This window comes from Salmo trutta, chromosome 33, assembly GCF_901001165.1.
Source record: "Salmo trutta chromosome 33, fSalTru1.1, whole genome shotgun sequence".
Classification (NCBI taxonomy): domain Eukaryota; kingdom Metazoa; phylum Chordata; class Actinopteri; order Salmoniformes; family Salmonidae; genus Salmo; species Salmo trutta.
In genome coordinates, this window is record NC_042989.1 from 24709276 (window position 1) to 24721669 (window position 12394).

At 44.3% G+C, this 12394-nt stretch overlaps 1 protein-coding gene across 4 annotated transcripts in view; it reads right to left on the reverse strand.

Annotated features, from left to right (window-relative positions):
- The window catches only part of LOC115172737 (ral GTPase-activating protein subunit alpha-2), a 200117-nt gene that overhangs the window by 154271 nt on the left and 33452 nt on the right, over positions 1 to 12394 (reverse strand). For all 4 annotated transcript variants that reach the window (XM_029730450.1, XM_029730447.1, XM_029730449.1 and 1 more), the window contains exon 2: positions 2990 to 3100. In XM_029730450.1, the coding sequence (XP_029586310.1) occupies positions 2990 to 3100 (111 nt within the window). The remainder of the gene's footprint in view (positions 1 to 2989; positions 3101 to 12394) is intronic.

Here is a 12394-nt window from a genome sequence, read left to right on the forward strand (position 1 = left end):
ATCAGGCGGCAAAAGGAGAGTGCCGACAGCCACCGCAGTGAGGCCCCGGTTTATGCACCGGGGATCGGGTCTGGCTCTCGACCCAAAACCTGCCCCTCACCTGCCCTGCCGGAAGCTGGGTCCACGGTTTGTGGGGCCATTTAAAGTCCTGAGGAGATTGAACGAGGTTTGTTATAGGTTACAACTCCCCCCTGATTATCATATTAACCCCTCGTTCCATGTGTCTCTCCTCGGGCCGGTGGTGGCTGGTCCGCTCCAGCAGTCGGAGGTGCGGGAGGTTCCTCCGCCCCCTCGACATCGAGGGGACCCCGGCGTATACAGTACGAGCCCTTATGGACTCTAGACGTCGGGCAGGGGGCCTTCAGTACCTCGTGGAGTGGGAGGGGTACGGCCCGGAGGAGCGAAGCTGGGTACCGGCGGAAGACATCCTGGACCCATCGTTAATCCAGGATTTTCACCGCTTCCGTCCGGATCGCCCTGCTCCCCGTCCTCCGGGTCGTCCCCGAGGCCGGTGTCGGCGCGCGGCTACTATCACGACTCCCGCCGAAGTCGGCCCCTCTCCTTGTTCGGGCGGCGTTCGGCGGTCGACGTCACCGGCTTACTAGTTGCCACCGATCGATGTTTCAGTGTTTGTTTGGTTTTGTCTTTATTGTGTACACCTGTTTTTGATTTCCCTAATTATGTTCATTATTTAACCCCCTGCATTTCCTGTTTTGTGTTGTTGGAGGGGTTGTTCCCCAATCCTGTATTTTTGGATTTGGAAGAAGTTTTATTAAACACGTATTTGTTTACACTCATTCCATGTGTCCTGCGCCTGACTCCGACACTTCTTCTAACTAATGCATTACACTACCACCGCTCAGTCAGACTGCTCTATCAAATCATAGACTTAATTATAATAAACACACAGAAATACGAGCCTTAGGTCATTAATATGGTTGAATCCAGAAACTATCATTTCGAAAACAAAACGTTTTTCCTTTCAGTGAAATACGGAACCGTTCCGTATTTTATCTAACGGGTGGCATTCCTAAGTCTAAATATTCCTGTTAAATTGCACAACCTTCAATATTATGTCATAATTATGTAAAATTCAGGCAAATTAGTTCGCAACGAGCCAGGCGGCCCAAACTGCTGCATATACCCTGGCTCTGTTGCAAGAGAAGTGACACATTTTCCCTAGTTAAAAGAAATTCATGTTAGCAGGCAATAGCAGATTTAAAAATATGTACTTGTGTATTGATTTTAAGAAAGGCATTGATGTTTATAGTTGGAGCAACGTGTACCTAAGCGATTATATGCAACGCAGGACAGGCTAGATAAACTAGTAAGATCATCAACCATGTGTAGTTAACTAGTGACTATGATTGATTGTTTTTTATAAGATAAGTTTAATGCTAGCTAGCAACTTACCTTGGCTTCTTACTGCATTCGCGTAACAGGTAGGCTCCTCGTGGAGTGCAATGTAAAGCAGGTGGTTAGAGCGTTGGACTAGTTAACCGTAAGGTTGCAAGATTGAATCCCCGAGCTGACAAGGTAAAAATCTGTCGTTCTGCCCCTGAACAAGGCAGTTAACCCACCGTTCCTAGGCCGTCATTGAAAATAAGAATGTGTTCTTAGCTGACTTGCCTAGTTAAATAAACATGTAAAAAAAATATTTGAAAAAAATCTGCCAAATTGGCGTCCAAAAATACCGATTTCCGATTGTTATGAAAACTTGAAATCGGCCATTCCGATTAATCGGTCAACCTCTAGCACAATCACCGGAGAATCCAAGCCAGGGGGAAAAAAAGCCATATTACAATCTATGTATTGTGATAATTGTGTTGTTTGCTCTATAACCTCTTAGTTCATATGCCTTTCCACCATGATATGTAGGCCTAAGGGCAAGACAATAAGACACAGTGGCAGAATAAATTCAACCACAGCTTTGTTTCATCACAAAACTGGAGAACATCTGTCCGGTGAAGTCCACAAAACATATTGCATGTAACAAACATGGCCTACAGCATGGTCAAGCAAGTTAATGTTTCCCACATTTTCAGACTAGTAAACTATTGATATAAAATCAAGGAGCGTTTCCGCAAGTCGCAAAGTAAACAGGCACTGCCTCCACCAAGAACCATTTCAACATCATCTAATCACCTATACATCTAATACAGTGACAACTAAAAGATAAGAAAAACTATTTAGTCTAATCAACGTAAGCTAAATATGATGTGGCTGTCGATGGTACTGATTTCTGTGTGTATGTGGGTGCATGCAACTAAAAGTAAAAACAAAAACATGTTAACTCACCCTACTTGCAGAGAAACGCCAGCAATGACATCCTCCTCTTTCATGTTGCCTAAACGGTCTATGACTCTGTCATACAGTAGACGCTTTTAGTTTGTGGTCTTAGGCTCCCTGTCCTTCCCTTGTCACTTTTTTAGTTGTGCGTCAGGACCATTCACAGTTGAGCTCACGCAATTTACGCAATTCTTTTTAATCAAGGGAGGCCAAATGCTCGCTGGCTTCACTTGCATTCAATGCTACGGGTTGCAACCATGTCAAACTCTTTTTGACCAGACAGCATCAGATAGTTGGGTTACACATACTGAGATAAAGGGGCACTGTTTCGCCGATGAGATACATTCAGCCTCTTGCGAATTGGAGGAAATGTATGAAACACAGAGAGACTAAAAGATGTTTTAATTTAAAAAATATATATTTTTGGGGAAGCCTGGCTTCCCTACACGCCACTGCATTTCACTGCTGCAATGCAATACTAAATCTGAATTTATGTTCATCTAATTGCCTTTGAACAGCTAAAGAAAGTCGTTGGAATGAAAAAACTACAACCCCTGCAGGATTTAACACGACACCAGCTCTGAACGAGCTGAAAAAGCCATTACCCAGCTAATTATACACTACTACTGGGGGTGGTTACTGGAGTAGTAGCCATGGGCACAGTTTTCAACAGACACACAGGCAGCACACTCTTACTTACCTTTTTGCTTTAAGTTACTTTCCAGTGTAATGAAATTTTCATAGAAGATAAAATAAATCTGAGAACAGTTGCTTTCGAAGAAGGTCTTCAAATCACTCTTCTCAAAGATATCTGCAAAGGAAAGAGACAGAAACACACAGTGAGATCAGTTTCAACTCCCAGACAAACAAAACAGAAAGGATTATTGTTTAGTGAAACTGGGAAAAATGTAAAATGGCTGCCATTACAGCATTAAAAATGAAAACAAAATTCCAGTGAGCCAATTATCCATTATTCTTCATGTCTCAATAAAACATATGGTGTCCTTGGTGGTAACTCAATGGACATGACGATTTACATAACAGCACACCAAGGACTTTGTGAGGAACAATGTCAACTATAATCAGCCTAACATGTTATAAAGAAAGCAGTTCAGTCAATGGATGAGGATGATGCTGTCTGTTTAAATGGTGCAGATCATTCAACTGTGGTCCTCAGCAGATCTGAGGGGGGAGGGATGCACACGGCTGAAAGGAGAATCCCCAGGAGCCTCACTGATGAGGTAGGGAGATAGTGAGGTACAGGGGAGGGCAGAACCATAGAATTAAAATGTAGGCCAATCTCTATGGGGAGAGGAGTGCCATGACACATTATGTCAAAGGGACTTCTTTCGCGTAAGCCGTGTCCAATAACAGAATCTAGAACAACCATATTATTAGTCTTCTCTCCAATCCTTTGTATAACACATTGTTTCAAAGATGGGTTATTTTCGGGTTGCTTAGTTAAAAGTGCTGACCTGCGTACGTACATGCGGCCCGGTTTCCTCTTTATTTTTTTATTTGACCTTTACTTAACTAGGCAAGTCAGTTAAGAATGAATTCTTATTTACAATGACGGCCTACCCTGGCCAAACCCGGACGACGCTGGGCCAATTGCGCGCCACCCTATGGGACTCTCAATCCCAACCAATCTCGACCTGGCCTTGAACCTAGTGCACTCCATCTCCATAACAGATCATCCCACATCATTAACACCACAGCTCACACGACACATGGCTAAGTGCTTTTACATTATGGTGAGGTCAGCACTTTTAACTAATAAAAAATAATAATAATAATAATACGCCCCTCCCCCGCCCCACAACTTCCTCGGTTATATTTGTTGACATGCTAAACATGAATGGCATTTCAACAAGTGACAAATATGACTAAAAAGCACAGATCTGCAACAAGGCTAGACTGACTTTACGGCGGTCATTATTTTCCTATTAGGATGTCAATCCAGAATCAGGCTTGGTATCAATCACAAAACCTCTCTCTTCCATGCCATGTCCCCTATGATGAGAACATTTAACAGGGGCAGACTTCTTCCCCCTAATTGAGCAATTAAGATTCACCTTCTGTTCGGTCTCCCCTGCTCCTCAGTTCTGTTCAATACACCCTCTTTCAGCACCAGCCAACTGGATGGGGCCCAAACACAGCCCAGATAGTCTCCAGTAATTGGCTCAGGGAGATGGCTGGCATTTGTATCCAACCAACCACTGTGGGACAATGACAGTCTGTCTGGTGATTTATGTAGCCCACAGATTAAAGTAGAGATACAATGAAGAATCATACATCCCTCCCCTGTAATAAGATTTGAACTTGTGTTCCATGGATCTCGCCCACATTTAAAGGCAAATAACAATGCCCGTAATAGAATAAATAGACCTGGATGAGACAGGAGCTGGTCTCGTCCTTTGTTCTCGGGTTAATCTGATTGCAGCTCTGATCTGATTGAATAAGGTCTGGTATTGGTACATTCATCACAAGCGTCTGCAACTGAGTGGAATTGCAGCACCACATGCAATACAATATGTGCAAGGCAAGGCTAAATATAAACCATAATAACAACAATGCCGTCATACTGCAGCATTCCCAAAAGTATAGATACCGGCAGCAAAACAGGTAAAAAAACACAGTAGCACCTGAACACTGAAATGTGACTGCTCTTAGCTGTGTGCCAAAAACAACATGGCCAAGCATGGCGGATAAGTCTCCTTCAAAAAAAAGTAATCTTTTTTTAAGAACACAATCCTCTTAATAAGGCTGGATTACGGGTCAAATAGGAGGGACATTTCATTCAGACTCCATTAACACTTACTTACTAACATAATACTAGTGCTGGGAATTGCCAGGGACCTCATGATACGATATTATCACAATACTTTGGTGCCGATACGATATGTATGTGATTCTCACGATTGCGATTCGATACTGTGATTTTATTGCAATTCGATGTTCCAAACATATTGCTCACTATATGTCTGCTGCAGAGAGAGCCATGAGAAAACTAGCTTTGATCAGTCATGGAAATAAAAGTGCTGAAAACACATTGCCTTAAAAAGAAGATTGAGAACAAGCTATGAAGGAAAAATATCGGAGTTTTGGTGCAGGTACAGCCAACTAGCGCAAAAATACTATTGCGAGTAAAAACTATACAATATATGATAAAAAATAATATTATCACTACATAATACCCTATCCTGCACACGTTCACTGGCACACTAAGCACTTTGAAATGTTGTGATTCATTGAGTGCATGATCTGTGATGAGAGTGATGTGTGAGCTTGTGTACTGTGTATTTCTCCCTCTCTAATGGGTCCGGCTCAGACGGAGCTGATGGCTCTCATAAGCACTTTGTAACATCTGCTGATTTTATTGATTGAATTTGATTGATCCAGCCCAGTCTCAGTGAGTAGGACACAAAATGGTCCTTCAAGTCTGCCACCAAAAAATGTATTTTCAGTGTGTGTGTGGGGTCAGTGTGTATGTGTGTCAGCTTGTAACAAGCCCCTACTGCACTGCGCTTGTTTAATACAAGCCAAGCCCCTGCAACACCTCTCTCTCTATATCTCAATATCCCTCTCTCCCAGAGGCAACACTTCATTATATATTATTTCTCTAACACCTCTTGATAGTATCTGCCATGCTGGTGTAGACAGTCACTGAGCTAATCCCACACTGCCTTTAGTTCACACCACCCTGTCACACTTAAACACACACACCCTCAGCCCATCAATATAAAACTCACCGTCTGTCTTACAAGACAACAAATCAGGGCCAGATCTAGAAATCACAGCCCCAGTATTGCGGCAGAAAAATTGTTGAGCATTTTAACTAGCCTAGCCCTTCAAGCTACTGTTCACCTGAATATCTTACAGGCCTAATAACCTGGAGTTGAAAATCCCAAGGGCTACTAGGAAGACTAATCACACACTTTAAAGGGGGCTTTCAAACCCAATTAGTTTGGAGTGGAGTGTTTTTTTTCTTCTAACTCTGGTGCATTTTCCCCCTTAGTTTGGTTTGTTTGGACTGGTGTGAACACCATCCTCAATCTGGAGCACACTAAACAACACACCACGGTTCGCTCAAAAAGGGTGGTCTCGGTAAGATTAGAACGTAGTCCGTACCAAACACAGGAAAAGAACTAGAGATGCGTAGTATTATTGGTTGTTTGACTGCAAGCATTTAATAAAATGCACACAGTACCATAACCTGATATCTCTGAAACATTCTGAGTATAGCAGCGCATTTATGAGCGCAACCGATTCAGATTAGGGGAGACGGCTGCTATGCCAGGGATATTCAGTAGGTTACTGTATAGCCTATTCATGTCACAGAGCGGCTATTATCCCGCATGTTGTTGGAAGGCCAAAGTGGAAGTAATATGAATATTGGGGCAAGTGATACTTCATGATAATCATAGATGGATTTAATGTGAGAATTTGTCAAATAATCAAATGACTAGCATGGACACTTGTTTTGTTTAGGATTTTTTGTTCATTTGACAAATGTGAAACCAACCAGACCAAATGGAGAAAATAAAAAGACAATGTAACAAATAATTGAACTCTGATTTGAACTAGGTTTATAGCTGAAAGCGGTGTATAAAAATGCCCTAACTGTACACTGCAGACCGCACCAACAGTGAGGAGGTCCAGTGAGGGCAGCAGATGGTACTGGGCTTGTACCGAGGGCCCTGGGCCCGGGCGAGGCTCTTATCTCAGCCTCTCACATGGTCCACTTTTCAGCACTGCTGATTGTGTTAGAGCGCTTCCTGCCTGCCACTCAGGAAAACATGTTGGCTCAACAGCAGCAGTAGCCACCAGCTAACCCACCAGTCTGCTGGGGGAGGAGAGAGGACCAGCAGACATCCTAAGGGAAGGAGAGAATCAGGAGGGCTTGGGGGTCATGCATGCGTGCGTGTCTGTCTGGTAACAGAGACAGTATGAAAGAGAAATTAATGCACAAGTGCAAGCGGAGGGTCAGTGGTCAGCTGGTAAGGCCATCCCCAGGTCACTTCCTCCCATATTCCTGATTCAGCATGGCGCCGACAGAGATGGTCGTCTCACTTCGAGTTCTTAGGAAACTATGCAGTATTTAGTTTTGTATGTATTATTTCTTACATTGATACCCCAGGAAATCTTAAGTCTTATTACATACAGCTGGGAAGAAATATTGGATATAAGAACAACGTCAAGTTAGCAACATTACGACCAGGAATACGACTTTCCCGAAGCAGATCCTCTCTTTGGACCACCACCCAGGACAATGGAGCTAATTCCAGTAGGCGATCCAAAACATCGACGCCTCAGAAGGGTCGGACGAAGCGGTCACCTGGCCAGGCTCCGTAGCGTGCACATCGCACACCGCTCCTGAGTATACTACTAGCCAATGTCCAGTTTCTTGACAACAAGGTAGATGAAATTCGAGCAAGGGTTGCCTTCCAGAGAGACATCAGAGATTGTAACATCCTCTGTTTCACGGAAACATGGCTCTATCGGGATGTGTGGTCGGAATCGGTTCAGCCTGTGGGCTTCTCCACGCATTGCGCCGACAGAGATAAACACATCTCTGGGAAAAGGAAGGGCGGGGGTGTATGCTTTATGATTAACGACTCATGGTGTAATCATAACAACATACAGGAACTCAAGTCCTTCTGCTCACCAGATCTAAAATTCCATACAATCAAGTGCCGGGCCATTTTACCTACCAAGAGAACTCTCGTCAGTTATAGTTACAGCTGTGTACATTCCCCCACAAGCAGACACCAAGACAGCCATCAAGGAACTTCACTGGACTATACTCAACCAGCACACAAACATCCTGTGGCAGACTGCACTAGCATCGAATAGTCCCCGCGATATGCAACTTTTCAGGGAAGTCAGGAACCGATACACGCAGGTAGTCAGGAAAGCAAAGGCTAGCGTTTTCAAATAGAAATTTGCATCCTGTAGCTCTAACTCCAAATTGTTTTGGGACACTAAAGTCCATGGAGAATAAGAACACCTCCTCCCAGCTGCCCACTGCACTGAGGCTAGGTAACACTGTCCCCACCGATAAATCCACGATAATCGAGAATTTCAATAAGAATCTCTACGGCTGGTCATGCTTTCCTCCTGGCTACCCCAACCCTGGCCAACAGCCCCGCACCCCCCGCAGCTACTTGCCCAAGCCTCCCCAGCTTCTCTTTCACCCAAATCCAGATAGCAGATGTTCTGAAAGAGCTGCAAAACCTGGACCCGTACAAATCAGCTGGGCTAGACAATCTAGACCCTCTCTTTCCAGAATTATCCGCCGCCATTGTGGCAACCCCTATTACCAGTCTGTTCAACCTCTCTTTCGTATCATCTGAGATCCCTAAAGATTGGAAAGCTGCCGTGGTCATCCCCCTCTTCAAAAGGGGGTGACCCTCTAGAACCAAACTGTTATAGACCTATGTCCATCCTGCCCTGCCTTTCTAAAGTCTTCGAAAGCCAAGTTAATAAACAGATCACTGACCATTTCAAATCCCACCGTACCTTCTCCGTTGTGCAATCTTGTTTTCGAGCTGGTCACGGGTGCACCTCAGCCACGCTCAAGGTAGTAAACAATATCATAACCGCCATCGATAAAAAAGACAGTACTGTGCAGCCGTCTTCATCGACCTGGCCAAGGCTTTTGACTCTGTCAATCACCGTATTCTTATCGGCAGACTCAACAGCCTTGGTTTCTTAAATGACTGCCTCGCCTGGTTCACCAACTACTTCTCAGGTAGAGTTCAGTGTGTCAAATCCGAGGGCCTGTTGTCCGGACCTCTGGTAGCCTCTATGGGAGTACCACAGGATTCAATTCTCGGGCCGACTCTTTTCTCTGTATATATATCAACGATGTCGCTCTCGCTGCGTGTAATTCCCTGATCCACCTCTACGCAGACGACACCATTCTGTATACATCTTGAGCTTCTTTTGACACTGTGTTAACTAACCACCAAATGAGCTTCAATGCCATACAACACTCCTTCCGTGCCTCCAACTGCTCTTAAACGCTAGTGAAACTAAATGCATGCTTTTCAACCGTTCGCTGCCCACACCCGCCCGCCCGACTAGCATCACTACTCTGGACGGTTCTGACTTAGAATATGTGGACAACTATAAATACCTAGTTGTCTGGCTAGACTGTAAACTCTCCTTCCAGATTCATATTAAACATCTCCAATCCAAAATTAAATCTAGAATCAGCTTCCTCTTTTACAACAAAGCCTCCTTCACACACGCCACCAAACATACCCTCGTAAAACTGACTATCCTACCGATCCTCGACTTCAGCGATGTCATTTACAAAATAGCCTCCAACACACTACTCAGCAAACCGGATGCAGTCTATCACAGTGCCATCCATTGTCACCAAAGCCCCTTATACCACCCACCACTGCGACCTGTATGCTCTCGTTGGCTGGTCCTCGCTACATATTCGTCGCCAAACCCACTGGCTCCAGGTCATCTATAAGTCTTTGCTAGTTAAAGCCCCGCCTTATCTCAGCTCACTGGTCACCTTAGCAACACCCACCCGTAGCATGCGCTCCAGCAGGTATATCTCACTGGTCCTCCCCAAAGCCAACACCTCTTTGGCCGCCTTTCCTTCAAGTTCTCTGCTGCCAATGACTGGAACGAATTGCAAAAACAAATTACAAAAAAAAAATACTTAAAAAAAAATTAAAATAAAAAAATAAAAATAAAAAAATAAAAAATAAAAATAAATAAAAAATCGCTGAAGTTGGAAACTTATCTCCCTCACTAACTTTAAGCATCAGCGGTCAGAGCAGCTTACCGATCGCTGCAGCTGTACACAGCTCATCTGTAAATAGCCCATCCAACCAACTGCCTCATGTCCCCATATTTGTTTTCCGCTCTTTTGCACACCAGTATTTCTACTTGCACATCCTCATCTGCACATCTATCACTCCAGTGTTAATTGCTAAATTGTAATTACTTCGCCACTATGGCCTTACTTCATTTGCACACATTGTATACAGATTTTTCTATTGTGTTATCGACTGTACGTTTGTTTATCCCATGTGTAACTCTATTGTTTTTGGTCGCACTGCTTTGCTTTATCTTGGCCAGGTCTCAGTTGTAAATGAGAACTTGTTCTCAACTGGCCTACCTGGTTAAATAAAGGTGAATTGAAAAAAAAAATGTTTAAAGGGAAATCTATTTCCACTTAAAAACATTTTTTTTTTAAAAAGGGAAATCTATTTCCACGTCTGTCCATAAGCTGCTCTTAATTTGATATAATGAAGCTGTGTGTGTGTGTGTGTGTGTGTGTGTGTGTGTGTGTGTGTGTTTGACATCCTGCCCTGCTGCATGTCACAGACCCATCAGAGCCTGTCATCAGGCTCTTTCCACCCCAGTCCTCAGACTGACCGACTCACTGCTCTGCTCTCCATCTGCTCAAATCCCTCTAACCAGACTGTGGAGCGAGACGGATGAAGTGCACGGAGAGGTACCGGAATATTCCTGACAGAGGGAGGGAAGTCTCAAGAGAAGGACCTGGCCATCTTCTAAACAGACAATTCAGTACTACTGATCTGCTGTTCACACTGGTGAATTTCAATGGACTCCCTTTGCACTGTGAGTGGTTTTGTGTGTTTGAGTAGGGCTTCAAGTTGGCTTCAGGTTGAACCCCCCCACTCAACGGGCCTCTCAGTTCTCCTGTCGCTGTGCCAACGGATGCAGAACCGGTTCTGCAGGCCCTGGGAATGCAGGAGGCTGGTTTTGCATCCTATCCTTTACACAAAACACAACACCTGGGTCCATGCTATGCTCGGACACCCCTCCATTCCTACAGGATCAACACAGAGCTGAGCTGCCTGCCTGGGGAAACAGGAGAGGGAATCTGGAAAAACACCAGCCATAAAACTGTCATCTTCACACAGCGCTATTATGGAAGATAGATATGTGAGGAGAGATGTTTTGTTGTTTCACTGTTGACTGGAACAGGAGGAGAAATGCTGTTCCGATCATGCTGCTTCCTGCTATTACTTCTCAGAGAGCTCTCTCCGTTTGTGGAAGTGAGCGAGTGCCAACATTTCACAGATCCCGACATACAAGCACCTCTCTCAGTACAGTGGAGAAGGGTGTGTGTGTGTGTGTGTGTGTGTGTGTGTGTGTGTGTGTGTGTGTGTGTGTGTGTGTTTCAGGGAGTCCGGCAAAGTTCAACAGCAGAGAACAGACCTGGGGTCAATTTCCATTCCAAACAGTTACATTTGTAATTCCACTCGGCCAACCTCTAATCCGCCTCAGCAGTTCGGACACAGAGCGAATGCCTTGTATCTTCAATGATAGTAAGCCACAACAGTACTATTGAGTCACTCATTTAAGTATGGCCAACAACCAGAATGGGTCATATCCCAAAGAAGGACATTTCACCGTATATGTACATTAGTATGTTATGAACATGTGTCATTAGCCACTAGCATGGTGCTGACGGAGATGGCAGCATCTCGACTAGCTCTTAGACTTTGCAGTATTTATTTTTTATTTTTTTTATGTACTATTTTTTACATTATTAGCTCAGAAAATGTTTTGTGTTATTACATACAGCCAGGAAGAACTATTGGATATTAGAGCGGCGGTAACTCACCAGAACTACCATCATTACGACCAGCAATACGACATCCTTGGAGCAGATCCTTTGTTCACTCTCCCCAGAGCAACCCAAAACCTTGCCGGTGGAGGAGAGGCACTCGAGGTGGCCTGCTGGTTCAACTTAGGAGGCGCGCACACCACCCACCGCTTCCGAGTATATTACTGGATAATGTTCAGTCTTTGGATAACAAAGTTGATGAGCCTCGAACAAGGATTTCTTTCTAGAGAGACATCGGGTCCTGTAACATACTTTGTTTCACGGAAACACGGCTTTCTCTGGAAACTCTATCGGAGTCAGTAAAGCAAGCAGGATTCTCAGTACATTGCGCAGACAGGAATAAACATCTCTCCGGGAAGCAGAAGGGCGGAGGGGTGTGTTTCATGATTAACGACTCATGGTGTAAATCTAGGAACATTCAGGAACTTAAGTAATTTTGTTCGCCCGACCTGGAATACCTCACAATTAAATGCCAAC